The sequence below is a fragment of the Equus przewalskii genome, chromosome 2 (assembly GCF_037783145.1).
Source record: "Equus przewalskii isolate Varuska chromosome 2, EquPr2, whole genome shotgun sequence".
In the NCBI taxonomy this organism is placed as follows: Eukaryota; Metazoa; Chordata; class Mammalia; order Perissodactyla; family Equidae; genus Equus; species Equus przewalskii.
This window is the reverse complement of record NC_091832.1, coordinates 79612556-79640309: the sequence shown is the minus strand read 5'-3', so window position 1 is coordinate 79640309 and position 27754 is coordinate 79612556. Positions and strand designations below refer to the sequence as shown.

The 27754-nt window shown below is 37.9% G+C and overlaps 1 protein-coding gene across 1 annotated transcript in view; it reads right to left on the bottom strand.

Annotated features, from left to right (window-relative positions):
* The window catches only part of DCHS2 (dachsous cadherin-related 2), a 249415-nt gene that overhangs the window by 15742 nt on the left and 205919 nt on the right, over positions 1-27754 (bottom strand). The window contains exons 14-16 of the mRNA XM_070608836.1: positions 19700-19813; positions 10246-10457; positions 6895-7046 (exon numbers count right to left, since the gene is read on the bottom strand). Of these exons, the coding sequence (XP_070464937.1) occupies positions 6895-7046; positions 10246-10457; positions 19700-19813 (478 nt within the window). The remainder of the gene's footprint in view (positions 1-6894; positions 7047-10245; positions 10458-19699; positions 19814-27754) is intronic.

The window sequence follows — 27754 nt, the reverse complement described above, 5'->3', positions numbered from 1 at the left end:
ACAATGCCTTCAAAGTTCTAAAAGAAAATTTCAATTTCTATACTATCCCTTGTATAAATCACATCGCATGTGAGAACAGAGTAAGGCATTTTCAGATATACAAGAACTCAGAGAGTTTACTTCCCTGGTACCTTTTCCTACAAAGCTATCTGAAGAGAAAAACTAAGAAAAAGAAAGACATGGGATCTGGGAGTCAGGGGCCCAACGTAGGAGAGCAATAAACCAAAGTCATGGGATACAGCTTTGCAGCAGCCTGAGAGAGCCAGATCTCATACCAGATCAGGAGGGCAGAATGCAGCAGGAATGAGGTCTCCAAGGAACCCAGAGGGCTTGATAGAATATTTGATTTGAGAGGTATCTCGGGGGGAAAAGATGGATGGGCATGACAGAGCAAAGGGAGCATTTACAACGAATTAAGTACAAGGATATAGAAAACTTGGTGTCAAAAAAGAAAGATAATCATTACTCTGGGAGGGTGGGTAAGAAAGGAAATACAATCATACAGTATGACCTGGCTCTAAAGTGAACCTTTATATAACCATATAATGTAAACACAACTATTGATTAAATAAAAAATAGTGATATGGATAAAAAGAGGGAATTAGATATAAGCAGGTAAAAAATATTAAACTACATCTATTATAACAGGAAGTTGAGAGATAAGGTTTAAAATTATCAATTAAGGCAGATTGGTGTTTATAATAATGGAGAAAAACGGTTAAAATGTGAGCCTCCTGAGACTTTAGTGCTGGGATGAGTGAAGCAGTGTTTGCTAACTTTCATCTCAGCCTGTCGATATTTTGCAATACTAAAAAATTGATTTCTTAAAAAATGTATTACTTTGATAACAATAAAAAATTTAAAATAAGAAAATGTACCTAGATCAAAATCTTCCGTCTTTAACCTATCTATCGAATACTTCCTTTCTTCCTATAAACATGCTCAAGTCGAGCCAACCCTAAAACCATACCCTACACTCAAGCCTGAACCCCACTCAGTTCCCACCATCTCGCGTTCCTTCCTTTTAACTCGACATAGCTGCAAAAGAACAGCAGTCCCTCAGAACCGTCTCTGCTTCCTATTTTAGTCACTCTTCAACCCACTATAATCTGCTTTTTATCCATCACTTTAATGGCTCTCCTTTGGAAAAGAATATCAAGCATTTCCTAATCACCAGACAATGGTCTCTTTCCAGTTGTGGACATAAACATCATAAATCTCAAAATGCTTACTCAGCCTTGTTTGAAATGGAAAGAAATTCTAGGTCCCACTGGTATTCATTGAGAAGTCTACAGAGGAAAGCATCCTGCCATATGTATTTTGAAAACTAAAAGTACTAAGCTAAGACTTCAGCCCTTGCTCATGAACAGAAGGATACAAGGTTGGAGAATATTTGCCTTCTGGTGGCCACAGGAGGAAAATGAACAGAAAGCGCAACTGGGACACTGGCCAAATGAGGCAAAAATTTTATTTAAGTTTAAATCTATATATACGATGTTTCTTACTTCACAAATTGTAATTCCTCTCTTTGAAGTTTACAGAAGCTTTCTAAGACAGTAATTCATAACCATGAAGTATTGTTTGATCTCCCAGAACTTGTCGTGTTTCTAACACATACTTGTTACAGGAAATTGTATTTGCTCACTTAATCTGTAAAATATTTTTGTTAGTAAAAATCAATGTGTTGACTTGAATTTCAAATTAATTTCACAGCTTTGTATTAATTAACCTACAGATACAGCAGTGTGTAAGTTATCTTGCTAGAAAACAATTTTGGACAAGCCTATTCCTTGCAAACTCCTTACAATAAGGAATACTTTTAGCAGATTCTAATCCAAACACGTTTGGAAACTATTTTCTTTTATGCAGTCCAATCTCTCTGCTTGGTTCCTATCTTTCTACTCCTTGAATCTTCTATTTCTCTGCTTGGCCCTCAAGTGGAAATAATCCCCCAAATTCTCACTTTACACAGTCTCCCTAGGTAATTCCATTTTGCACATTTTCCCTGGATGGGCCTCAAATCTAACTCTTGAACGAAGACCCCTTTCCTGAGCTCCAGATCACTATTTTTAATTGCCTAAGGAGACTATATCTTTACTTTTGCTCTTGCACTGGCGATCAAAGCACTCGTAAAAAAAGCCCAATCCCAGTCCCAATCTATTCTTCTTCCTGCCTTTCCTATGTAGAAATTTCAGAAGCATTTTCTATCTCCTTCCATGTTCCTATGGATTCCATATCTGAACCAACTAGTAAGCACACCCCCTCCTTCCATCCCCACTACTTTGTCCACATAACATACCTTTCACAGCTGTTAGGCTTAACTAGTCCACCTGATGCTGGTTCTCTGTCCTGCGGTGCATCCATTACTAGATGCCTTTTAGAAATAAACATTTGAACATGCACTCAATTCCTTATACTTTTGTATAGCCTTGACAGGACAGAGTAAAATTTTCATTACATGGCATATAAAGTCCTTCAAAACTTGGTGAAACCTACCAGTCTCTTTATTGTTGTTGTTTTGTTTTGTCTTTCAGATCATTGTGTGAGGGTTTTTTTCCAGTTTTACTGAGATATGATTGGCATATGACTCTGTATAAGTTTAAGGTATCCAGCATCATGACTTGACTTACATATATTATGAAATGATTACCACAATAATGTTAGTTAGCATCCATCATCTCATAGAGACACAAAAAAAAAGAAGAAAGAATAAAATGGTTTTTATCATTGTAATGAGAACTCAAGATTTAATCTCTTAAGAGGTTTCTTATGTATCATACAGCAGTGTTAACTACAGCCATTGTGTTGTACATTACATCCCTAAGATTGATGTACGCATTTATCGTATACCTGGAGGTTTGTACCTTTTGACCATCTTCCTCATACTCCTCCACAGCCCAGCCTCTTCTGGATTACCCACACTCAGTGCGCTGTACCACTTGTTACTTCCAAACACTTTTGCATAGCCAAGTGTTTCCTCCTGGTTTCTGTCTGGAAGGCCTTTTCTTTTCTTTTCTACAGGGAGACAGACTGGGGTTCCAATCTCAGCCCTGCTGCTACGAATCATGCATTTTGGAAAAGATAATAACATCTCATCCCATTTCCTACCTGTATATATAACTGTTTTTTGAAATTTCTCTCACAGTCATAATGAGCATTCAACTGAGAATACAAGTATAGCATTGCTCCTGGCAATAAATGCTCTACGACCTTGACTATTTATGCTATAGAAACTGAATTTTTAAACACTTAAATTAACTCTTATTTGCCTACGACTTTTTGTTGCTCATTTTCGTTTAAAGTCCCTCAAAAGACTAAAAATCTCGGCACTAAAGTGTTATGAGGCTTACATGGATATCAGTCACCAGCTTAAACATTGATACATCATTCCACGTCAGTTATAAGTCAAGTAGTGGAAAGCAGTGAATCAAATCCCATTTTTACACACTCACACCTAGAGAGGTGTTATTTCACACTGCAAGCTGGAACTTATTTGCTATTATTAAGTTTCTGAAGGTGTTTTTTTCTGTTTTGTGTTTTGTAAACACACAGGTTTGTACTTTTAAGATCCATTCACCTGATACAGTAGGAAGCCCTGCCATGAGCACTCACATGGGCAGGAATCTCTGTTCCACCATTCTTTAGCTGCTTATTCTCGGCAGACAACTTTACCTTTCTAAACTTCAGTTTCCTCATTCTGTAAATCTTAAGTCTATTATGAGAATTCAACATGTAAAGCAGGTGCTCCTTCAACGGCAACTACTACGATTATGAATATACTTCCTGCCATGGGTTATAATGGACTTGATTTCTAGGCTCCCTAAAAACAAGAATTGTTGGAGACCAGCCCTGTGGCCTAGTGCTTAAAGTTCCGCATGCTCTGCTTCCAGATCCTGGGGTTCAGGAGTTTGGATCCCGAGTATGGACCTACTCCACTCATGAGCCATGCAGCGGAGCGTCCCACAGACAAAGAAGATGAAGACTGGCACAGACGCTAGCTCAGGGACAATCTTCCTCAAGCAAAAAAAGAGGAGGATTGGCAATGGATGTTAGCTGCTCACAAAAAAAAATAAAAAAAAAAAGAATTCTTTGTTGAGTGTTTATATCCCCAGCCTCATGCTTGGGAAATAGCCTTCAAAATTCAGAAACATCAGTCAAACAGAACTTAAGATCTATTCTATGATTTGTCATCATCTTTCCCCTGAGTTTTTGCATATGTGGCTTAATATAAGAACTAAAAATTACTTAATTTTTATTTATTGCATTTAGACTGGGTAGAATCACTCCTCACAATATCTTTTTTCCCCTCACTTTATATTGGAAAACAGAGGGCTAGAATTGGGAATATTTTCCTTAATCAGACAAAACTGCAATACTTTAAAAGTAAAGAAAAATTAAAAACTAAATGACACGGTTTCCAAAGCCTTCACAAAAGGTATAGCAGGCTGGGGGGAAATCGTCCTGTTATTTCCCACTGCCTTAAATGTCAAGGAAAGCACTAAAGAGGAAGAGAAGCCACAGGGGGCGGAGGAAGGAGAGAACCCAGAGAGGCAGGAGGTTTAAAATATTTCCCTGCCCTGGTGATACTGGAGACAGTGTGTGTGTGTGTGCGTGCGCACGTGTGTGTGTGTGCATGTGTGTGCACGCACACATGCGTATGGCTGTCTCTGCATCTCTCTGCGAAAGTGTGTAGATTTCAACTTCTCTCAGTTTCTGCTTCTCCCAGCCTTGACTTAAATTCTTCATGGGGAGTCGGAGAGGGGCACTTTTCAATACTGGGATCAATTTAAATGTTGGGAACATTGAAACTTGACACAAATGGGAAAAGGCTGAAAGGAATTAGATTTAATTGTAATTAGACTCCATTGAGTAAGAAGAACATTGTAACAGAAAGTCATTACGATCAGGAAATGCTTGTTCCTAGAACATGGCAGACCTTCAATACTCTCTGAATTTGGAATCACTCAGGTGGCAACTGGGCTGAGATGTACCTGCAGTCATCTTTGGAGAGAGAGAAAAAACCTTATGCTTAAAATTACTATAGAAACAATGTAGCAGGAATAGGTTAGCATATTTATAGAATCAGTTTTAATATATTTATATAATAAGTATTACAACAATTGATTACACTAAAATGTTGCTGAAAAAATCCTACTAGTTAGTACAGGGTAAGGTCTTGAAAAAACTTTTTAAATACTTTTGAAGTAACATTTTGAAATATATTAAACAAAAAGAACTAAACACTTAATCAAACTTTTAGGGTTGGGAAGTCTTTCCGAGCTTAATTAATTCAATCCTCCCACTAACAGACCGCGTTTTAATTGGCTCTCACTGCTCAACCATGTGAATATACTGCACTTTCCTGATAAAACATGAAAGTAGTCTGGCCTAGGGGAATATTGACACTTGGGTCTTTTGTACACCTGTCTTTTCACTAAACAGAAGGTCCATTTTGTAGATTGTATAGTGGAAACAGTGTGACTCAGAATTGGAATACCTGAGTGCCAGTCATGTTTGATCATTGAATGGGTCTGTGACCCTGAGCAAGCCACTGTATGTCTGCTGTCTTATCAGTGAGTAAGAACACGCCTAAGGTAACGTCCTTGGGGTATGACTGTGCGAATTACATGAAATACTGTATGGACAAGGCCTTCCAGAAGAACACACAAAAATATGACACAAGGGCCAGCCCTGGTGGCCTAGTGGTTAAGTTTGGCATGCTCCACTTCAGCAGCCCAGGTTTGGTTCCCGGGCATGGACCTACACCACTTGTCTGTCAATGGCTATGCTGTGGTGGTGGCCCACATACAAAAAGAGGAAGACTGGCAGCAGATGTTAGCTCAGGGCGAACTTTCCTTAGAAAAAAAAAATATATATGGAAGAAATATAAAGCACATTCAAATGCACAATAAGAAAGTCAAGCTGCTCTTTGACTACAGGCTTCCCAACCACTTCTCCAGAGACAAACAAGGTTAACAATTTCTAGTGTTTTCTTCCTGAAGTAGTCCACGTATATGAGTGTGCTTTCTACTCAAATAGGCCTGCAGCATAAACACTGTAGTGCATCTTATTTCCTCCGCTTAGTCATATATCCTGGAGCTCTGTCCTCATTGGTACATACAGGTGTACCTTTTCTCTTTTAAAATCAGTTTCGTGGTATTCCATGGAAGGCTGGGCCATCATTCTTGGAGCAGTCCCCATTCACGGATATTTTAGGTTCCTTAGAGTCTGTTTCTTTTTCTTTTACAGACTGTGATGCCATAAATCTCTCTGTATGTATGGCTAGACTTTTGTAGCACTGACTTTTTAAAATACCTAGAAGACCTATGACACTATTATTTTCTCTTTTATAGAATTCTGTATAAGGTTGGCATCTCTTGAACTCCAGACCAAAATATATTTAATGTTGAATAAGATAAGATTTTAATAAGATAATTTCTATTAGAACACAGTACTGTAATAAAGACCTGATGACAGGGTTGTACTTTTATACACACACACAAAAGAAAGAGTTAAAAACAGAAACGTCATTCAGTCTTCACTGTTTTTAAAAACAATAGCAACAAACACTTGCAAAGTCCTCTGTAGTTCAGTAGGCATTTCACAAATATTGTTGTTATAATGTCTCTCATTTAGTACTTAATAGCATCACAAATTCATAGGATCTTAAAACTAGAAGAGATCTTCAAGTTCCTCTAGTCCAATCAACTTTTCCAAATAGCAAATACTTTCTAAGACTCTTTCAATATATCAAAAGGGTGATCATAAGTTGGGACCAAGGGGAAAATACGCTTTACAAATAAGCTTACATAATAGGAAGTCATGCCCAAAGCAACAATGTTGTCAGAAACAAAGCAGAATAGCTGATCAAATGGATCTGAATTCGGGACAAACCTGTAGGAATTGGTGAACTCATAATCCAGAATGGCATTTGCTGTTATCACACCACTCAGTGCGTCCATCTGGAAGGCTTCTCCGTGGTTGCCAGAGAGAATGGAATACTCAAGGAGGCCGTTCAACCCACTGTCCAGGTCTGTAGCAAAAACCTGTGAGGAAGCAACTCTTCCATTAGATAATGATTTAATCTGCAATGTGGGTTAAGCCAGTTTTCCAGAAAAATGCATTATGAAATGATCACAGATTATCAAACACACCTTAAAAACGATCAAAGGATACTGACATTTACAATAAGGGGGATAATGGGTGAGAAAACTATTTATTCTGCATACTTATTCAAAGGATTTCCAAGTAAGTTCCAGTAGGTATAGCACATGTTTTGAGCTACAATTATAGTCAAGAGGAAAAAAATACTTGAAAAAAAATCTAATTTGTCTGAATGGAAGATTTCCCTACTGTATGTGGATTCATGCTAGCACCAGAAAAGAAATCTCCAATAGTGAGTGGTAGTCTTTCATTTGCTTTGTATCCTGTTTAATGTATTGCCTATAAAATAGGGCACATGTGTATTTTTTATATTGTATGGTAAGTCTCATTTTAAGAGGATCTTTAAATAAATGAAACAAAGCCTAGATTTAGTGCTAACATATTTAGATCCTGATCATTTATTTGACGGGTTATCAAAGTCTTGTTGAGGATAAAACAAAAGTTTTGCACAATTCTCCATGAAGATATATTACTTAGCCTGCATTACATTTAGATCACACAACTAATTCTATTAGTGGATTCAAGATCTTGTTTAAGAATAAGTTGACAGATTAATTTAAAATGTTTTTCTACTTATGTTTATCCTCTCTTCCCTCAACCTTGGCCTGAGCTCACATCCCTTGTCATCTCTCTCCTAGGTGACTACACTGATGTTCTTGTGGGTTTTTGCTTCTAACTCCCTACCCTCTCAACCCATCCTTCACACTGTTGCCAGAGGTGTCAGGGAATCCTGAGGGGCCTAAGTGGGACGCCCAGGACCTCATTAGGAGAGCACACAAGCCAGGTATTTGGTACAGAAAGGCAGCAATACAGAATTCCCTTTAAGATCACCAGGAAGAGAAGTTCATCTGCTTCTGGAAAGAATGAAGTCCATCATGTCCCCTGGGGCCATATACTTAAAAGTGTTACAGAGAGCAGCCTCCCAGGAGGTGTATCAGCTAGGGTTTTAGGATGCCAGCAACATGTATCCACTATGGCTAACTTCACCAGGAAAGAAATGTATCAGAAAGAGAGCACCCCAGTGAAGGACAACAACCTGGACAACTCTGGGGCACAGCTTCTCTGAGTTGCTGCTGTCAAGATGAATCAGCTCTGATTTGTCTCTGTCCTGGTGTCCTAGCCCTCAAGGTTCCAAATCCAGGAGAGAAAGTCTGTATGAGACTGAGGCAGTTGACAACACCTCTGGCAGGGTGGTGGCGGGGGACAGGTCACTACCTTGATTGACAATCCCACCAAGACTGGATCTGATGTCAGTTCCTAAAGGAAGTTTGTGGGGCTGTAACCAAAAGGTCGGGGTGCGGGGGGGGGGGGGGGGGGTTGGCGGCGCATGGGCAGTGGGTGGCAAAAAGCAAGAAGTAACTACCACAAGTGATAAAACTCCAGAGCCTTCTACATTCCTATTTATCTGAACAGGACACAGGCAAATGGCAGCTCTATTTTCCTGGAAACTCAATGATCTAAAAATGTGAAGAACAAAGTTCACTGTAGCCATCCCTGACTCGGCCTTCTCGAAATTTGACATAACTTGAAGTACTGGTTGGTCAGGCTCTCTCCGGCTTGGTGTACCTGGGCTTTAAAGGTATCTTCACCTTCAGGGACTCCACATTGAGCAGGTTAGCATGTGTGACAAAGAAGTGCAGTGCACCAGTGCCCCAGTCAGGGATGCTCTGGGGGACAAAGTAGGCCCCATGGTGGCCCTGGAGGTATCTGTCATGCCAACTGAACAGGCATCGCTGGGCAGGGTTATTAAGATTGGAAAAGTGAATGCCTTCACCTTCTTCTTAAACATCTCAGTCACGGCTGACACCAGAGTAAAGTCACAGCACTTCTGGAACAGGCTGGTGACTGGAGCAACTAGGCTCCTGTCATATAGAACAAATTTGCAACAATAGCGTAAGAAATCCTGGGTATCCTGGACTGTGTGTGGGGCACAGGGCTGAAACTCTCAGACTGCAGAGACTCCGCTGGTCTTGTTTGCACCAACAGAAGGGAACGTGCACATCCGGAACTGGAGTGGAAGTCAAACAAAGGTGTCTCTATATATTCAGGTGAAGGTAGCCACACAGTAAAGAGCTGTCGGAAGTCTTGTCCAGAAAGGATACTAACACGTCATGTAGATACCTGACCCCATCCAGTCCAGAGCAAAGGGGTGAAAGAGTCATCAGGTGCTGGACCACAGCAGTGGGGTTACAGAGGCCAAAGAGAATGTCCCGTTATTCTGCAGACTTTCTCAGGAAGGGGGTTTGATGCTGATTTCCTGTGAAGATTCCCAAGAGGTTGTAGGCTTCCTGATGTCCAGGTTCTTGAACACAAAACATCAGTTAAACCAAGAAGGGAAAGGTGAAAATGGGCACTAGTCCTGAAGCAGGTAGGCAGACTATCAAGGATGGGTGAGGTTTAGAGCCTGAACAAGACTGCCCGGTGAACAGATTTTCTTTTTCAGAGGTTGGGGCTTTGTCCCAAGATGGGGCCAGACCTGAAAACAGTGGATCTGTGCCTTTCACATGAAACATCTGCAAATCTTGAATCCAGGGAGCTTTTCCATGTGTCTGTGCCTCAGTTCACGCTCGTCTGGCTGCAGCTCCACCTGGCAAATGCCCACGAGGCCTCTGAGATTTAGTGCAAATATCATTCTTCTGTGAAGCCTTAAGCTTTTCCTCCAGGAAAAGTGTGTGTCTCCTTTCTCGCATGACATTAAATGTACACTTCTATTATACCATTAATAATATGCATTTAAATTATATACTTACTTTTCTGACTTCCCCACTAAATTGTACATATTTAAAAGGTGAGCCAATTTTTGTGTCGCTCTAGAGTCCCTGCTGGTGTTCACAGGGTCCCTAGAGGAAAGCAGGGGCACTAACTGAGCACAGAAAGAAGACAGGAAGAAGAGTGGACTCAGAAACTCTAGACTTCCTTCAAACTAAGGTTTCATCCAGTCCATCAAATGTTGTGTAGGCCTTGGAAACATTTAAAATTTAATGTGTGTCTTGGAAAAAGGCCTCAGATATTTCGAGGTACATTGATTGATAGTAATTCACACACACACACCCACACACGCACAAAACACATTTCCGTTACCTGTACGATGCGAGCACTGTAGAACCAGCCTTCAGACACTGACACCTGGTAAACGCTTTGCTCGAAGCGTGGCAAATTGTCATTCACATCTTGTATGGCGACTGCTACTTTGCTGTAGGCTCTATGCCCCCTACTTTCAGCTAAAACAATGAGTTGTACTTCATTTCTGACTTCAAAATCAAGAAACTTGGGTTCTTTCACAGTGAGTTCTCCTATTTTTAGTCCCATGGAGAAAATAAAATAAAAGAAAATGGTGTTGTAGTTATTATTTCAAAAGTGCTAAGTGCCCAGCGCCTAGCTCAGGGTCTGTCATACAGAAGGTATCCAATAATACTAGTTACATCCTCATATAAAAAGTAGAGGGGCTGGCCCGGTGGCACAGCGGTTAAGTTTGCACGTTCCACTTCTGCAGCCCGGGGTTTGCCGGTTTGGATCCCGGGTGCGGATGTGGTACTGCTTGGCACGCCATGCTGTGGTAGGCGTCCCACATATAAAGTAGAGGAAGATGGGCACAGATGTTAGCTCAGGGCCAGTCTTCCTCAGCAAAAAGAGGAGGATTGGCAGCAGTTAGCTCAGGGCTAATCTTCCTAAAAAAAAAAAAAAGAAAACACCAAAAACGTAGAACCAGGTTAGAGAAACTGACTCTTGGAGGTTTATGCCTTGCACAAGTTTCTCACCCAAATTAAGAAAATTCCTCCCCTAATACAATTTTCTTCTCTAGTTTCCACTCTGTTTTTCCTTCCCCTGTACTATCAAATTTCTTAATGACCATATTATTATTATTACTTTATTATCATGATTTACTTAGTTCTCACTGTCAGAAATTCCATCCAACAGAGATTCACTGAATGAGCACTGATTTAGAGTTTGAGAAACCTAACACCAAGCATCAATCCCAGCCCTGGCTACTTAATTTAGGCAAATTATTACCAGGTTCCACCACTACTAAGTTTGTGACCTGGAGTAAATTATTCAGGTTCTGTAGAGCTGGGTCTCCTCTTCTGTAAAATGGAGATATTAATAATGACTTCATAGTGTTGCCATGATAAATAATACAGTGCATATTTAGAACATTCTTTGCAGTGACATGATGTAGATTCCAGTCTTCTACCCATGTTTCTCATCCCCTCCATCATCAGATATGGATTTATTATCTGTATAAGCTCCGAATTTAGAAAGAAAACATTTAATAGCCATGGACTGTTAGCAGTTTGATCATCTGGTGAAAGAACCTGTACTGTTTCTGGAAATATGGCCTGGGAGTCACAGTTCTTACTGCTCTGACCCAGTTTCTCTAGATAACCAACCTAGTCCAAGAAAACTTCAGGCTATCACGTACTTACCTGGATGCTAATGGGAATCATATCCGGTCCTAATATTCTAACTTTGATATTGAGTGTCTTGGGGGGATTTTTAGAGCTTCTATTCTGTGATTAAGAAAAACTGAATATTCATATTCTATGTGAAGAACTCACTACACTACCAGATTTAAAATTTCATAAACTCACTGTCATTTATTGTCATCAGATTTCATTATTAATTCAGAAAACCAAACTACTTTTACAAACCACAGTCTAAGGTTGCCAACACCCCCCTGACAGAAAGTTTAGAGTGGATCTAACTATTGGCAGCTGGAGAATCATTTTGACTATTAAGATGCATTTTGATGAGCTGGTAACGAAAGACGCTGGTCTTTAGAAACCTGTGTGACACAAGAGCCGAGTCCACACCCCCAAAACGTCAGAGGAGCCCCAGCGTCAGAGGAGCCCCAGCCTGAGCTAAGTCCAAAGCTCTTATCTGGAGCTCCGTCTCCACCAAACAGAGCATTTAGCTCGCTATCATGTTCTGCTACTATTTGTAAAGGAAAACAAAAATAGAAACGTAACACTAAATTGCCAGTGTCACTCAGTAGAAAGCGTGCCAATTCTGGCACAGATCAAAGTGGAGTTTTTAATAAAAGGCTTGTGTTTAGGCTTTGATAATTGGAATTTTGCACTTGGAATGGATCTGCAGTTCTAATGCTTTCCTTGCTTGGTTTTTATTTTTGGCATAATAATTGGCGTATGCTGCGAAAGCTGTGCAAGTAGAAAAGACAATCACCAGTCTGAGATGATTCAAGGCTGGCACACCTACTACACCCACATTTAGCCTTGGATGATACATGCATATTTTTCTCAGAGACATCAAGGATTTACTGTTACCAGTGAGATGAAAGTAGCACTGGGCCCTGTGTAACAGGATGGGCAGAAGTTCACATTTCCTTCAATACCAGCTTCATGTTCATTCTTCTATGTCAGTGTGTCAGTTACATAATAGCTTGAGAATGAAACTAGTGATATTTTCCCTCTGATATATGTACATATACAGCTCTTGTCCAAGTTATAAAATACACATCAATATGAGACTAAGATTCTTCAAATGCTAAATGCTTGATAGCATAATCAGGTTACTCTTCAGCCAATTACAAACTGTGCATCTGCCTATGGACACACTCAAAGCAGAATGTGATAAATATTTATGTTATCCAAAAGCGTTTAAACTCTCTCCTGTTAAACAACATCCTTGAGTCACCGAGAGTTTGATCATTTTTGTTTTATGTTAATCTCCCACATAATGGAATGAATACTACCATCTGTTATTTACACACACGTTAGTCAAACTCCAAAATTCTTGGTGGTTTGGACAGTGACTAGTAGATGTTTTTAAGCCAAAGTGACAGCAATTTTGGACACAAAAGCAAACCTCTGGTTTGTGACTGTGGAACACAAGGCAAGCTCTGGCACAAATGGACAGAAAACGCAGTTTTCATCAGAGATCCATCTAATCATAATGTACTAAACCAATAACAAATAAATGGTTTTCTCATATTTTTACCCTTGAGAAAAGTGACCACAACCTTAGCGGTCAACTTTATTGATTTATCATGCACACTAGTTTTCTGTTTTAACTGATATATGGTTTAAAATATATATAATGTATAACCTATATTAAGTACCTTTAGACAAGTTTAACAATTATGTGACAAAGGTAGCATGAAAGATGAATTTACTATCATAATTAAAGATTTTTAAAAAGGTTTCTTGACAGCAGTAAACTATATAATAGAACAATCCTCATGATAAAAACGACTAAATAGTTTGGTAAATTTTATATATGTGTGTGTGTGTGTGTGTGTAATGAAATGCATTATTGAGTTGCTACTGTAGCAAGGAATCCTCAGAGGACAAAAAATAAATGAAGACAGTAACCCAGGGAGGTAAGCAAGCACTGAAATCTCATTTTTGTTCCAAGGATTTCTAACACAGCCCTCTTCCTTGAGATTTCTCTCTGATAGCTGCGCAGGGTGTGGAAAACAGGGGAAGAATCCTGAACCCTCAAAAGGTGAAGGGTCTACTAGGGTTAGAGTTACAGTTAGGGTCAGACCAGAATAAAGCTGTAAACCCTTATGCTCCAAATGAGTGACCAATATTAAAAAAACAAAAGATTAAAAATGGATGCACAGTAACTTGCTTTTCTTGACCTTGACATTGGTTAGAAGGGACAAAAAAAGTTTCTGCTGAGAATTCATTAGGTAAAGCCTGAATGTATGGTAGCCATATATTACAGCTATATGTTTTTAAAACCCTCAATAATTAAGTTTAAGCTAATCTTTGTTTGATGATGTGTCCAGGTGATTTGTGGAAGGGAAAGTAAATCTCTAAAGGGCACAAATTCAAGCCAGCCTTCAAAGAATCCTCAAAGAAAAGGTTTCAAGGACAATGGGCAGCTTATAGTTAATAAGCACAAGAATCACAGAGAAATAAGGCACCATGAATGAAAACTAGCAATTCCATAGATAGCAGAATAAATCTTCAAGGACTTAAGATGCTGGAATTATTGGACACAGAATACGTAATTATTATATATGTTTAAATATATATATAAAAAGAAACTTGGAAACCCAAACAAGGAACAAGAAATTATTTTTTTACAAGCCCAAGAAGAGTTGAAAAAGAACCTAAGAGAACTTCCGGAAAGCAAAAATATAGCTCCCTAGACTGAAGAGAAAATGGATGAAGAGACGAAAAATACGAAAAAGAGATGTAGGAGAGGGTGATATGGCCCAATATTTGTCCAACTGGAGTTCCAAAAAAAGATACAAATAAATGGCATTTAGATCAACAGCTGACATGTTTTGTTTTGTTTTTCCTGAGGAAGACTCACCCTGAGCTAACATCCACTGACAATCCTTTCTTTTGTTTGAGGAAGATTAGCCCTGAAGTAACATCCATGCCAATCTTCCTCTATTTTGTATGTGGGTTGCTGCCACATCATGGCTGATGAGTGGTGTACGTCCGCGCCTAGTGTCTGACCCCCTGAACCAAGACCACTGAAGCAGAATGTGCCGAACTCAACCACTATACCCCAAGGCCAGCTCCAACAGCTGACTTCTTAATATAACAATTGGAAACCAGAGAGAGTAGGATAATATCTTAAATACGATGGGAGGAAATAACTATGAACCTAGAGTCCTAAGTCCAGCAAAAATATCTTTTAAAAACAAAAATTAAATAAAGACAGTTTTAGACAACCAAAATCTGAAAAAATTTACTGCTACAGCCCTCACTAAAGGATGTACCACAGGCAGAAAGAAAATGATACTAAAGTCTGAGATGTAACAGAGTGGTTAGCAAAGAACAGATAAATCTACATTAAAATACTAATAATGCCTTATTTGAAAGAACTAAAATTGTGGTCAACAAAAGCCTATAAACTGAAAAAAGGATATTTGGAAATACAGAATTCTGAGTCTCTTGTATTATTCAGGAGCATGATATTGACTAATGTCAGACTTTAATTACATATGCTAAACTACACATGGGAAAATGGTGATTTTCAGATAGAGCTTTCATATTCTGAATGTACAGAAAAATATCAGAATCAATAAGAGTTTATAAGTTCACTACATACAAAATCAAAATATAAAAGCCAATTTCAAGTATATACACCAGTACTGTCAGATAAAGCACTTTTTCACTTACTTTAGCAAGAAAAAATATAAAGTACGTAAGCTAAATCTAACAAGAAGTATGTAAGCCTACTGTGGAAAAAATTAAAATTTTGTTAAAATATATTAAAGAAAAAAATTGGTGTGATTTTCTATATTATCTCTGGATTAGAAGACAATATTGTAAAGATATAAGTTTTCCCTAAACTGATATTTAGAATTAACACAATTCCAATAAAATTTCCAACAACGTAAACATCCATCGATGGATGAATGGATAAAGAAAATGTGCTGTATATATACAATGGTATGTTAGTCAATCTTAACAAAGGAGAGCCTGCCATATGTGACAATGTGGATGAACCTTGAGGACACTATGTTAAGTGAAATAAGCCAGTCATAGAAAGATAAATATTACATGATTCTACTTATAAGAAGTATCTAAAATAGTCAAACTCATAGAAACACGGAGGAGAATGGCGGTTGCCAGGGGCCAGGGGGAGAGTGAGATGAGGAGTTGCTGTTCAATGAGCATGAAGTTCCACTTATGCAAGATGAATAATTCTGGAGATCTGCTATACAACGTTGTGCCTGTTTAATATAATGTATTGTATACTTAAAAAATTTTTAAAAGAGTAGATCTCACGTTAAATGTTCTTACCATGATTTAAAAAGAAAATAAAAGAACCAAAACCAGAAAATTTTTAGTAGATGATTATTATCTATAATGCACAGCTATACAGGGCTTTGTGAGATTTGAAAGGAGGATGTTTTGGTCTGATGATTAAGTTACTTAAATTCTAGATTGGAGCTATATGATTTTTTGGACATTTTCTTTGTCAATTTGGGTGAGGTTTTACCTGAAGTCAAATGTTCACGCTATGTGTTATATGGGTTACATGCATGAAAGTGTGGACAGCTATGCATCACCCAAAAATTTATGAATATATCTCCTTTCCTGGAAAAAGAAATCCCAATAGGCTCGTGCGTGTGTGTGCGTGTGTGTGTAAAACTTGATAAGTGGATACAATGATTTATATTAGAGCAGAGGGCCACTAACAGCTAATATACTCATGAAGAAGAACATGAGAATGGTGTAAATATTGGGAGTGGGACCGCTTCCCTGATAAGAAGATTTATTATAAAGCAATGAAATTAAGAAAGTGTGGTAGGTATTGGTGTGTGGGTAGACAAAAAGATGAATGGAAACGGGGTTGAGAGTCAAGTAAAGAGCCTTGGAAACATAACATATGACAGTGGTGGTACTGCAGATCACAGAGGAAGGTTATTGCCATTGGAAAAACTGGCAATCCTCATTGGGAAAAAAAGAAAAGGAAAGGAAAAGAAAGAAAAGTTATCCCTAACCTGTGTAAAACACAAAATCAACTCTAAATGCACTGAAGATATAAATGCTAAACACAGGGAAATTATAAAATTTTAAAAGACAGTGTGAGAAAATCTTTATGATCTCAGGGTAGGGAAGAATTTCTTAAACAACTTACAAAAAGGGCAAATCATAAAGTAAAAGACTGATTAACTCTACCTCACTAAAATCAAAACATGCCAGTAAGAGAGTGAAAGACAAGCCATAAACTGTAAAAAATATTTGCAAAAAAACAAAGGGTAAACACTAATAAAATATGTTAAAAATTCTCACACTGCAGAGAGAAAAACACAAACAACCCAGTAGAAAAATAGGCAAAAGATATCAACATGCAGTTCACATAGGAAAACACAAGAATGGTCAATAAACTATGAAAAAATGCTCCAATTCACTAATAAAGGAAACGCAGATTACAACCACAGTGAGACAGCATTTCACACCCAGCAGACAGCTACAGAAAGTAGTATGTGAACCATGATAGCTCTCATTCAATGCTGGTGGGATGTCAAGTGGAATGACAAACCATATGCCCAGCCTATACTCCAGGGCCTACAGCACTTACATTTGCACCAGAGACACATATGAGATTGTTTCTAACTGTGCTTGTCATTATATTCCCAGCCAAGAAAACTTCACTATCCATCAACAGTAGAATGGATAAATAAGTTGTGAGATAGGCTTACAACATAGCACCATAAAGAAATGAACATGAAAGAACTCCATCTACACATATTAACATGAATGAATCTAATTTTGAATAAAAAAATCTAAAACCAATAGAATATATAGAGTATAAAGCCATTTATATAAAATTCAAAAATAAGCAAAATTAAACACTTCGATTGTGTAGAAACACATTTACTATAAGTCACAAGGTTATTGATTATCCTTGAACTTGGGACATTGGTCATCTTGGGGTAGTGGAGAGAAAGGATGCAATCAGAATAGGGCACAAAGGGAGCACTGATGATAGTGGTTGTGTTCTATTTTATATCCTTGGTGGCAGGTACATATCATTCTTTGCTATCCCCCTTTAATGTGTACATCATGGTTAATACACTAAACTAGAGTAAAAATGTTGAGCAAAAAAATCAAGTCATAGAAGAGTACCTTCGGCATGATTTCTATTATGATGTTTAAATCAAGGTAAAACTAAATAACACATTGTTTAGGGATTCAAACACAGTGCGAAAATTATAATGAATAAAAAGCAATGATTAATACCAAATTCAGATTACTGATTACATATTACTTCTGGGGTGAAAGAAGAAAGACATGAGAGGGAAGTGACACACAGGGGCTTCCTGAGTTTGGAATGAGTCTCATCTCTGGAAATGGATGGTAAGTACATGTGTTTTTTTGTTTGTTTGTTTGTTTGTTTTGGAGGAAGATTAGCCCTCAGCTAACTACTGCCAGTCCTCCTCTTTTTGCTGAGGAAGCCTGGCTCTGAGCTAACATCCGTGCCCATCTTCCTCTAGTTTATACGTGGGACGCCTACCACAGCATGGCTGCCAAGCAGTGCCATGTCCGCACCCGGGATCCGAACCAGCGAACCCCGGGCCGCCGGGAAGCGGAACGTGCGAACTTAACCGCTGCGCCACCGGGCCGGCCCCAAGTACATGTGTTTTTATCTTACTCTTGTCCATTAAACAGTTTTCTATGTCTTAACATGTCATCTTGTAGCTATTTCTTAAAATAGCTACAAGTCCATTCTGTGGAGGACCTCTTTGGACTAACCCTAGGCATATTTTATCTGCATTTTAATGAGAGACTCTAGAAAAAATAAGGCCAAGCCTGGGCCACATTAGGAGCGAGGTGGAAGAAGGACTTGGGTAGCCTGGGAAAATGTGCCAACTCTGCTACTCTCCCTTTTCCTAAAAGTTCCAATCTCAGCCCCCGTTCCCAGAACCCTCAGACACCTGGACTGCTAGACACTTAAAGCTGATGATGTTCAGAAGCGGCCCTCTTGCCACCGGGCTTCCCGCACCACTCTTTTTTTTTTTTTTTTTTTAAGATTTTATTTTTTCCTTTTTCTCCCCAAAGCCCCCCGGTACATAGTTGTGTATTCTTCGTTGTGGGTTCTTCTAGTTGTGGCATGTGGGACGCTGCCTCAGCGTGGTCTGATGAACAGTGCCATGTCCGCGCCCAGGATTCGAACTGACGAAACACTGGGCCGCCTGCAGCGGAGCGCGCGAACTTAACCACTTGGCCACGGGGCCAGCCCTCCCGCACCACTCTTTAACCAAATGATGGGGCGAAGAGATGAAGACTTGTAGCAAGCTACCTCAGAAAGGTTGCTCGCCGAAGGCTGTGCAGACCAAAAAGTCGTAATACTACCCTGGATGAGAAAGCATTTGCTTAAGAAATTACCCCCTCTCGATTCTTCCCATGTGCATGTAGTACAGATTATACAAGGCGGTTGTATGGTAATACAGAAATTATTAAAAACATTCTTCTTGAGGTTTGACAACAAAGCAGTAGATATGTATCTACTACATAGTTGTTAGTCAAAAAAGTATGTTTCAAATAATCAATTGGTATTCATTTAAAACACAATAATGGTCTTATTAAAGCTAAATTTAATACATGCTGTATTTGGAAGTAATTTCTTTACCACCACATAGAAACCTTTCCAGCTGTCCTTTTTTGTTGCATTGTTGACATTCAGTGGCAAATTAGAAGATCCTCTGATGAGAATTCCCTAAGGCTAGACATGTGTGCTTATTTTTAATTCAAACTCAGTATCGATGATCTCCCTACTACTTCTCCAATTCTCCCAAATAGATGAGTAAATTATGAGTAGAAACTAATTTATCTTAAAAACTCGAAGGGTAGGATAGGTACTAATTCGGAAATGTGAAGATAGAACTCTCAGCGAGTACATGTAAACAAACAAATAGTTCCTGATTTCCCACGATTTTTCATCAGCTCTCATAAAAAACTCTTTCTTATTTACCTTGTAAATTATTGACCTTTAACAATTTCTACCTTTCAAATTTTGAGTTTCCTTTGCAGAAGTATTTCTTCTTAGTAATGTTAAATGGAGCAGGAAATAAAGCCCCTATAGGGTTGAGAAGGATTACCTGAGTTGGAGCACAGGGAAAAAACTCCATCTTCATTTCCACTAAAAATTGAATATTTAATGCTGTTTCGTATTGAGTCAGGAGCAAAAGCTTTTACAGTCACAATAGAAGTACCTGTAGAAATTAGGTTAAAAAAAAAGGACTTTAGGAAAAGAAAATTTCAGGGGAAAACAAGAGCAAACACTAGGTATTTATTATTTGCCTCCTAGATTTTCATTTGTTCATTCATTCGGTGATTACTTACTGAGTGTCTTCAACAAGCCAGCTTCCACACTAGGTGCTAGAGACATAGTGACAAAGAAGATAGAAAAGATCTCTGTCCTCTTGGTGGTTATTAACTGATGAGAGGAGACAGACAACTAACCATTAAATAAATACATAATCGAGGTATATTTCAGATGTACTAAGTTCCCTGGAAAGAAATAAACAAGGTTATGTGTTAAAAAACACTTCTTTTGAGGGGGGAGGAGAGCAGTCTTTAGAGGTCTCAGAAGAATGACACTCCAGTTGAATCCTGAAGCATGAAAAATCATAGGAAGAGCCAGAGGAAAAGGATTCTAGGAGACGGAACAGGAACCGCAAGGCCCTGGGCTGGAGAAGGGCTTGGTTTGGTCAAGCACAGTGAGCAGGGGAAAGGTGGAAAGCGAAGATAGCATCTAGGTGGGCAGGAGTCAGATTCCATTCTAAGTGCAATGGGAAGTCATGGGAGCATTTTTAAGGAATGAAGTAAAATAATCTGATTTACTTTGAAAAGATATCAATCTGATTGCTGTGTGGAGAACAAAGAGGAGTAAAAATGGAGCAGAGAGGCCAATTAAGATAATACTGTAATGGTCGAAGCAATGACCTAGGATTGTGAGGGGAGAGATGGAAAGAAGCAGATAGATTAAAGACATATTTTGCACACTTGCCTAAACATTGGATGGGATGTAGGAAAGGAGGTCACAGGAGTATAAATATAAGAAATTTCCCTTCAACCAGTTTCCAGTAGAGTTGTAAGTAAAAGCAACTCAACTAGAGAGTAACGGAGGTCTTAACTGCATAATAGTGACTCATTCAAGAATTAAGACAGGGAAGGAAGAGTCAAGAGACAACTTGAAGGAAAAAAATGGAAATTGAGTTAGATGTAGGAATTAGGGAAGAAGGAAGTCATTTCAGATTATAGGGAACAGATTGATTACCATCGTGAAAAAAGAATTAGCAGCACTGATAGTGGCAATAAGACAACTGGTGCAATCAATTGGAATTTCACTGGAAGGGTTCCCAAGAATCTACTTGGGCCCCAAGTTAGCATTTTGCTGTCTTCATTTGTAACATCTTGTTCCCTTTGTTACTCATCTCTGCTTTGCTCCCTGTCCTGGTTGTCCATTTGTCTCACTCCTATGAGTACGTGTATTGTTTTTTTTTTAAAGTATTTTTTACTTAATAAACTTTATTAAGGTAAAATTTACATAGAATGATATACACATATTTTAAGTGTACAGTTCTATGAGTTTTGACATTTATATACACCTGCGTAACCACCATCATGATCAAGATGCAGAGTAGTTCTAACACTCCAAAAAGATCCCTCATGCCTTTCTGCAGTTTTCTCTTACTTCTGGTCCCAGGAAATCACTAATATGCTTTCTTTAATTCTAGATTAGTCTTTGCCTTTACAATTGCCAACCATACAGTATCTGGCTTCTTTTGCTCAGTATAACTTTTTTGAGAATAAAGCATATTATTCTGTGTATTAAAAGGCTGTTCCATTTTTACTGCAGAGTAGTATTCTACTGAATGGACATACCACAATTTGTTTATCCATTCATTTATATATGGACATTGGGATTGTTTTCAGTTTGGGGCTATTATGAATAAAGCTGCTATGAACATCCATGTAAAAGCGTTTGTGTGGACACATGTTTTCATTCCTTGTGGATAAATGCCTGTGACAAGTGTATGTTTAACTTTATAAGAAACTGTCAAACTGTTTTCCAAAGTGGTGGCACCATTTTACATTCCTGCTAGCAACATATGAGAATTCCAGTTGCTCCACATCCACTGGTATTATCAGTCTTTTTAATTTTAGTCATCCTAATGGATGTGTAGTAGTATCTCACTGTGGTTTTAATTTTAATTTCCCTGATGTCTGATGATGTTGAGCATCTCTTCATGTGCTAATTGGCCATTTCACTCCCTTTTTAAATTCATCTTTGCTTTTGACTTCTTGTTCTCTACTCATCCACCACTTCTGAGAAACTTTTTAATAGTTCTTTCCTGGTCCTAGCCCTCTTGTCTTAGGCCTATAATTTACAGCATCTACTTTAGACTCCCACTCTGGCAATGACTCCTGCCTCTCCTCTTACATTCATTCTGCCCTATAGTATGCCATCTATTGGCAGAGGTAGGCATGTTGTACTGAGTGGAGAGGAAAGGGAAAGAAGGGGACTCTGTCGGAGGCTCTCTGGCTGCTGAATATGCAGCAGTCGGGGCCTGATATAAGATGTGTTCAGCAAAGCGTTAAGAGAAAAAGTGAAAGGAAACATTTTATAAGGAAAGAGGTACTAACATGGTGTCAGAAATAAGTACAGAGCAGGGCTCATTAACTCAGATTCCTTTGGGTGGAAGCAAGAAGCACAGACAAATGAAGGAGCGGAGCCAGATGAGTGGCGGAGGCCAGACACTGCCTGATACACCTAAGGCACTCAGCCTCAGCTCATCACTGCCAGCAGGGAGGGTGGGCTCTAGGATGCTTGAGATTCTGGTCTTTTCAAGAGAAGCTCAAAAATTCCTATTTATTTTCATATAAAATCTCCCAATTCCTAAATGTGAGAAAATAATTTAATTTAGGGAAAAAAATATAAGAGACCACATAGGTTGAACAAAGAACAGCTGTGGCCTGACTACAATTCTGAGTCTGCCCAGTGACCATCCCCAATGGAGAAGATGAACCTCTCTTTTTTGTTTTCAGCCCTTCTAGCACTTAGATGGTGGCACTAATATGCCACCCATGGACTTGCACTGAACACATCTGAAGACTGATCTCATTTCTCTCAGTTGGACTAAACTCCATGAGAGCAGAGGAGGTTTTCTATATATGTGCATTCTATGTATTTCTCTAACTCTAGATTAGTTTGGCCTTTAAAATTTCACACACTTGCAAATCATACAGTAGTTGTATTGTTTTGCTTGGCTCCTTTTTTGAGAATCAAGCATGTTGTTCTGTGTATCAAAAGTTTGTTCCTGTGTCCATAGTAGGTGCTTAATAAGTATGGGAAGAAGGGAGGTAGGAAAGGAGACAGAGGCAGTAAGGGAGGAGGTGGTCACCAGCATTTTCTAGCTTGAGAGATTCGCAAAATGCTTCTCTGCCCACAGGACCCTTCTAAACCAACAGCGACCTTTTAAAAAAATCATTCATGGCTAAAATAACACATCTGATAGTGGGATTTGCAGTAGTTTTTTAAAAAGTAGCACCTATTCAAGATCTCTGTTGGATCTCCTCATTAAATCCTACTGTGCACTTCCCAGGAAATAAGCTTGAAACCTCTTCAGCTAGAGGTTAGTGAAAACGATTTGTACGCTATTTTTTTTCTGGATACTTAAAAAGAAGAGAAGAAAGAAATGACCCTGGAACAGAAAATATTTTCCGCTTTTCAACACTTAACACTCAGAGAAAAATGCAATGATCACTATGAATATTGAAGGAAACAAGTATGTGATATTGTCCGCAAAACTGAAAATTCAGCGAAAATGCGGTGAAAAAGGCATAAAACAGAATTCATTATGGAGAAAGAAGAGGAAAACTGAAACTGGATATATTACTCTCTTTAAAAACATTATGTTTAACATAAACTGGACAAAGTTTGAAAATCTTTTCTCACATCTTCCAAATGGTTGTTCTTTTCAAGCCAGTTATGAAGTCATTTAGTGACAAAGTGAAGGATTTTAATTAATCATGGTGGAATCAAGTTGCTACAGATGTTGAGAACTCTTCCAAATTGCATTATAATCAGATGCTTATTTTACTACATTTCAGGAGACATACTATTAATATAAAAACGTCTTACATTTTTGGTAGGACTATGCCTTCACAGTAGTGTAGTATATTTTATCTTCAGTGCTCAGTCATAATTCTCTGCTTCCTGACACAATTTATTTTTTAAACACAGGAAATCTTATTTCAACAAGCTTGTCATACCTTCTTAAGAATGGCAGTAAGAAGAGAAACAGCCATGCAGGCAAGATGTACAATCTTGTTGATGGCCTTTCCTTCATGGGTTAGGATGCTCATTATATGCCCAGTTACAAAAGAACACATGCAGATTGCTTGCATGTAAAAGAACGAAGATGAGTATAGAATTGCAAATAAGAATCACATATGGCTTCTCTCATAAAAGGAAGAATCCTATTTTTATTGCAAGTAAAAGGTTCATAATATCAAATGAAATGGTAGCACACGAAGAATTTCATTCAATGAAAGTACTTCAAACTGGATGCTAGAGTCAGCAAAGAGCTCCAAATATTTATAGATGTTCTTCCTCTGATGAAGTTTAAATTTGAGACTACCTGAAAAAAGAGGAAAGGGCCTTGAGTCCTTCTAGGTCGTGACTTACTGTGCACATTTTACATTAAAGTCTGTCTCTGGGCGTCTAAATAAAACTAACAATTGCTGCTCATTTCACATCAAGGTAGAAATGGTAAAATATGAAAGCCAACACTGTAACTTCAATTCCCGGGAGGTAAGTGAAACAAATAGATGAATTTACCTTTTACATTTTCAGGTTTTCATGGATTTCACTTTAAGTCTAACATTGCATCAGAAAAGTGTAATATGCTTAATGTTCTTGTTTTTTACTTCTTTACAGAAATGCAGTTAAAAAACTAATATCACCTATATCAGCAATGAACAATTCTTTTAAAAGCAGACTTATACAACAATTAATGCTTATGACTATAAAAATCAATAATTATGGAAATAGTTAAGTAAAATAATTATGAAAACATTTCATTCAGAGCCGTCCATGAGCAAATAATTCTAGAGTTTTATTTTTGTTATTTCTAAGCAATGCAAACATATTCTTATTGACAATTGGGGAAACACTTAAGACTTAAGAGAAACAGGTGTTTTAAACTTTTGGATGATTTTGAATGATCTGTTCTCTCTTAAATGTCCAGTCACTGAAACGCTGAACATATTTCAATCATTTAAGAAGAAAAGTTGGGAATGATCTCAGCAGGATGGCGGAATAGAAAGCCCTTGACCCCATCCTCCCCAAAGACACCGACTCAAGAATAACAATACATAGTCCAAAAAGCCTTTATGAAAACTCCAGGCCAAAAGGGAGTGGGATGATATATTCAAAGTGCTGAAAGAAAAAACTGCCACCAAGAATACTATAGCCAACAAAACTGCCCTTCAAAGAAGAAGAAGAAATAAAGACCTTCGAAGGTAAACAAAAGCTGAGAAATATCAGCACTAGATCTGCCTCAAAAGAAGTGCTAAAGGGAGTCCTTCAAATTGAAGTGCAAGAAAGCATATAAAAGTAACATGAAAGCATATAAAAATAAAAACTCTCTGTAAAAGGTAAACATATAGACAAATACCAAATCCTGTAACACTGCAATGCTGGTACATAAATAACTTGTAGTTCTGGCATAGAATTTAAAAGATAAAGACATAAAAAGTAACTATAACTATAAAACTATGTTAATGGATACAAAATACAAAAAGATGTCATTTGTGAAATTGGTAACACAAAGTGAGAGGGAGAGTTTTGTATGTGATTGAAGTTAGGTTGTTACCAGTTTAAAATAGATTGTTAAATCTATAAGATGTTTAATATAATTCCCATGGCTACCACAAAGAAAATACCTATAGAAGAAACACAAAAGAAAATAAGAAGTGACTCAAAGCACGTCACTACAAAAAATCAACAAAACACAAAGGAAGGCAACAAGAGAGGAAAAGAAGGACAAAATAACTAGAAAACATACAGAAAACAATTAAAAGATGGTAATACTAGGTCCTTTTCTATCAGTAATTACTTTAAACGCAAATGAGTGAAATTCCCCAATCAAAAAACATAGAGTGACTGAATGGATAAAAAAAAGAAGATCCAAAACTATATGCTGTCTACAAGAGACTCATTTTAGACCTAAGGACACACATAGGCTGGAAGTGAAAGGATGGAAAAAATATTCCATGCAGATGGTATACAAAAGAGAATGGTGGGTAGCTAGACTTATGTTAGACAAAACAGAGTTTAAGTCAAAACTGTCGCAAGAAACAAAAAAGGACATTATATAAAAAAGGTTTATTCACCAGGAAGATATATCAATTATAAATACATATGCACCTAACAGCAGAGAACCCTAATATACAAAACCAGCATTGACAGAATTGAAGGGAGAAATAAATAGTAACACACTAATAGTAGGATATTTCAATACACCACTTTCAGTAATGGATAGATCAATTAGCCAGAAGATCAATAAGGAAACAGAAGACTTGAACAACATTACAGGCTAATTGGACCTAACACACATATACAGAACACTCCACTCAACAACAGCAGAATACACCTTCTCAAGTCTATTACACATTCTCAAGTGTGTCCTCAAGTGCACATGAAACATTCTCTAGGACAGGTCACAGGTTAGGCCACAGAACAAGTCTTAACAAACGTAAAAAGATTAAAATCATACCAAGTATCTTTTCTGACTACAATGGAAAGAAACCAGAAATCAATAGCAAAGGAAAACTAGAAATTTCACAAATACATATAAACTAAATAAAACACTCTTGCATAACTAATAAGTCAAAGAAGAAACCTAAAAGGAATTTAGATAACATCTTGAGACAGATGAAGGGAAAACACAACTTGCCAAAACACGGGATGCAGCAAAAGTAGTACTAAGGGGGAATTTTATAGTGGTAAAAGCCTACATTAAAAAAGAATAAAGACCACAAATCAACAACCTAACTTTATACCCAAGGAACCAGAAAAGGAATAAACCAAAAACAAAGTTGGCAGAAGAAAAGAAATAATAAAGATTAGAGTAGAAATAAATGAAAGCAGAAAAGGAAAAAAAAATCAATGAAACTAAGAGTTGGTTTTTTTAAAAAAAAGATCAACAAAATTGACAAACTCTAAGCTAGACAAAGAAAAAAAGTGAGAAGTCTCAACAAAAATCAGAAATGAAAGAGGAGACATTACAACTGATGTCACAGAAATAAGAAGTACCATATGAGACTACTATGAACAATTATATACCAACAAATCAGATAACCTAGAAGAAATGGATACATTTTTAGAAACACACACGCTACCAAAACTGAATCATGAAGAGAAAAAAATCTGAACAGATCCATAACTTGGTCTGGGGTGGGGTCTGAGATTCTGCATTTCTAACAAATTCCAAGGTGATACTGTTGCTGCTGGTTTATGGACCACAGTTTGAGTAACAGCAAAAAATGCGACACACCCAGAGGGCCCTATGCAGAGTTCAGAAAATTTCACCCATTAAGAAGATTCTAATACTGTATTTGTCAATATAACCTAATGTATAAGGAGATTGAATCAGTAATCAAAAACCTCCCAATAAAGAGGACCATATGGCTTCACTGGTGAACTCTAGTGAACATTTAAATTAACACCAATCCTTCTCAAACTCTTCTAAAAATCTGAAGAGGAGGAAATACTTCCAAACTCATTTAACTAAGCCAGCATTACTCTGATACCAAAACCAGACAGAGACACTACAAGAAAAGAAATCTCCGTGAATATAGATGCAAAGGTCCTCAGTAAAATACTAGCAAACTGAATTCAACAGCACATTAAAAGGATTAAATGCCATAAACAAGTGGGATCTATCCCTGGGATGCAATCATGTTTCAACATATGAAAATCAATCAAATGCAATAAACTACAGAATATTAACAGAATAAAGGACAAAAATCATATGATCATCTCGATAGATGCAGAAAAAGTGTTTTACAAAATTCAACACTCATGATAAACACTCAATAAACTAGGAATATAAGGAAATTACTACAACTTAATAAAGGCCATG